General features: G+C 30.8%; 1 protein-coding gene across 1 annotated transcript; it reads right to left on the minus strand.

Annotated features, from left to right (window-relative positions):
* Window positions 1–1,554, minus strand: LOC123535022 (serine protease inhibitor Kazal-type 4-like). The gene is made up of 3 exons (XM_045317535.2): window positions 1,354–1,554; window positions 669–825; window positions 1–440 (listed from the first exon to the last, which is right to left on the minus strand). The coding sequence occupies exons 1-3, from the start codon at window positions 1,403–1,405 to the stop codon at window positions 332–334; spliced, it is 318 nt and encodes a 105-aa protein (XP_045173470.1). The 5' UTR covers window positions 1,406–1,554; the 3' UTR covers window positions 1–331.
* Window positions 1,555–1,839: the final 285 nt, after the last annotated feature.

Below are 1,839 nucleotides of genomic sequence, written 5' to 3' on the forward strand. Positions count from 1 at the left end.
TTTAGGAAAATATCAATCATTTTTTTATTTACAAAATGTATATAAGTAATAAGTACATTTTTACATAAAGTGCACAGGCAGATACACTGACTTATAAGGTTGTAACAGTCTTTTTCTAAATTGTATTTATCATTGCTTTGGGTATTATACTTTATGTACAACACTTGTAGGCAAAATAATTTAGAAAATTATTTCCGGAACAGAAAATTCCTCGTATATCCTATTCAAGAGCAGAGAACTGTTGTTCATGCGTTTATGTCGGTTGTAGGAGATTCACTAGCTAAAATCTTCATTCACATTGCGTCGGATAGCGGCACCACCAAGCAAGCTCTTAAGGTGAATTATTATAGATGATCATGGTGTTATCGATACGAACGCCATCTCCATCTTCCGTACAGTTTCCGTCCTTGACAACAACTATCGGATTGAAATTCCCGATCCTGCAATCAGAGAAAAATTAATCTTTTACAAATGATTGAAAAAAAAACAACAACAAAAACAATATTCATTCTGGTTTTAAGAGGTATAAAAGTATGTTTGTGCATATATTTCCTTTACATATTTAAACAAAATAAAATATGTCTATAGAAATACTTTAAAACGTGTTAAAATTACGATAAATATTTGTACGAGGCCAACAAATAAAATTTCATGAAGAAAAGACTTACACGCAATTTTGTCTTTGGGTTTCCACTTCTAGGTAACACAGGTTCGTGTATGTTACACCATCAGAGCCACACACAAGCTTCTCCACGTCCGTACAGTTCAAATCCTTGTCACAATCGATGTCAAACAGATCTCTCCTTAATGGCACACACATGTACCCTATAAAAATAAATTAATTTTTAAATTTGTTAATAAATCTACCCGAACTAACACAATTACTAATTGTAATTATTTTAACTTCAATGTACTTAATTGTTTTCAATTGAAAAAAGAAACTAGCGTCTGTCTATATATAGAGAGAGAGAGACAGAGAGAGAATATACTTTATATCAATGAATATAGATCGCTTTTGATACACGTGAAAAATAATACGAAAACAGCAAGAAACTTAAAATAAATTATTCACGACATGTAGCGGTCTTATAGTTTAAAAGTTTGTTTACATTCGTTATCATGAATTGCCAACCGTTTCAGATAATACAATCTATATCTGTAATTACATTTCCAAAAGCTTATTTTTAATCCTAATTTTCATATTTAAAAAATCTACAAAATATCTTTTACTTTGAAATATTTTATATGAAATTAGGAAAAAGAATCACCAACAGACACACTCTATAAAAAGTTTAAACAAATTAATAATAAATTAATTAAATTAATTAATAATCACAGGGAAAAAAGTCACACCTGCTGAGAGCATTAAGATAAATCCTCCAAGAAGGCATCGTCCACGAGACATCCTTTAATTCTTTAATATATTAAACTTTTCACAAATTTTTAAAATCAAATCTATCAGCTATGAGGCGAAAACGATTTAGTGTGATAAAAGTGTGTGAAACACAACTTCATTACTACTTAACATATGTTAAATTGTCAATGTTTGATTTTCGATAGCCGGTAGACCTTTTATCTTGCAGGTACTTTCCTTAAACACCTGGGCGCTGACTTGTTCCACGTCAATCGGGACCGATTTACGTCACTGTTTCGTCAATGACCCTTTTTATAACAGTAATTAGCTCCCTTACTGATAAGCCAAGGGCTTCAAACAAGTGGTTAAACTTTGCACCATCCTTTTGTTGCCACTTAAATGTTTAAATGTAGAAATATTATCTCTATTTTGGAGAGTTCCACTTTGAAATCTTTATTAAACGATGAGACATGATTAATTTTGAT

Source organism: Mercenaria mercenaria, chromosome 12 (genome assembly GCF_021730395.1).
Source record: "Mercenaria mercenaria strain notata chromosome 12, MADL_Memer_1, whole genome shotgun sequence".
NCBI classification, from domain to species: domain Eukaryota; kingdom Metazoa; phylum Mollusca; class Bivalvia; order Venerida; family Veneridae; genus Mercenaria; species Mercenaria mercenaria.

What these genes read in the sequence shown, in the direction of transcription:
- LOC123535022 (XM_045317535.2), bottom strand. Translation starts at nt 1,405, where the DNA reads ATGTCTCGTGGACGATGCCTTCTTGGAGGATTTATCTTAATGCTCTCA. An exon ending in TATCTTAATGCTCTCAGCAG is followed by an intron (nt 826 to 1,353) that starts GTGTGACTTTTT and finishes TTATTTTTATAG; the next exon opens with GGTACATGTGTGTGCCATTA. An exon ending in ACCCAAAGACAAAATTGCGT is followed by an intron (nt 441 to 668) that starts GTAAGTCTTTTC and finishes CTCTGATTGCAG; the next exon opens with GATCGGGAATTTCAATCCGA.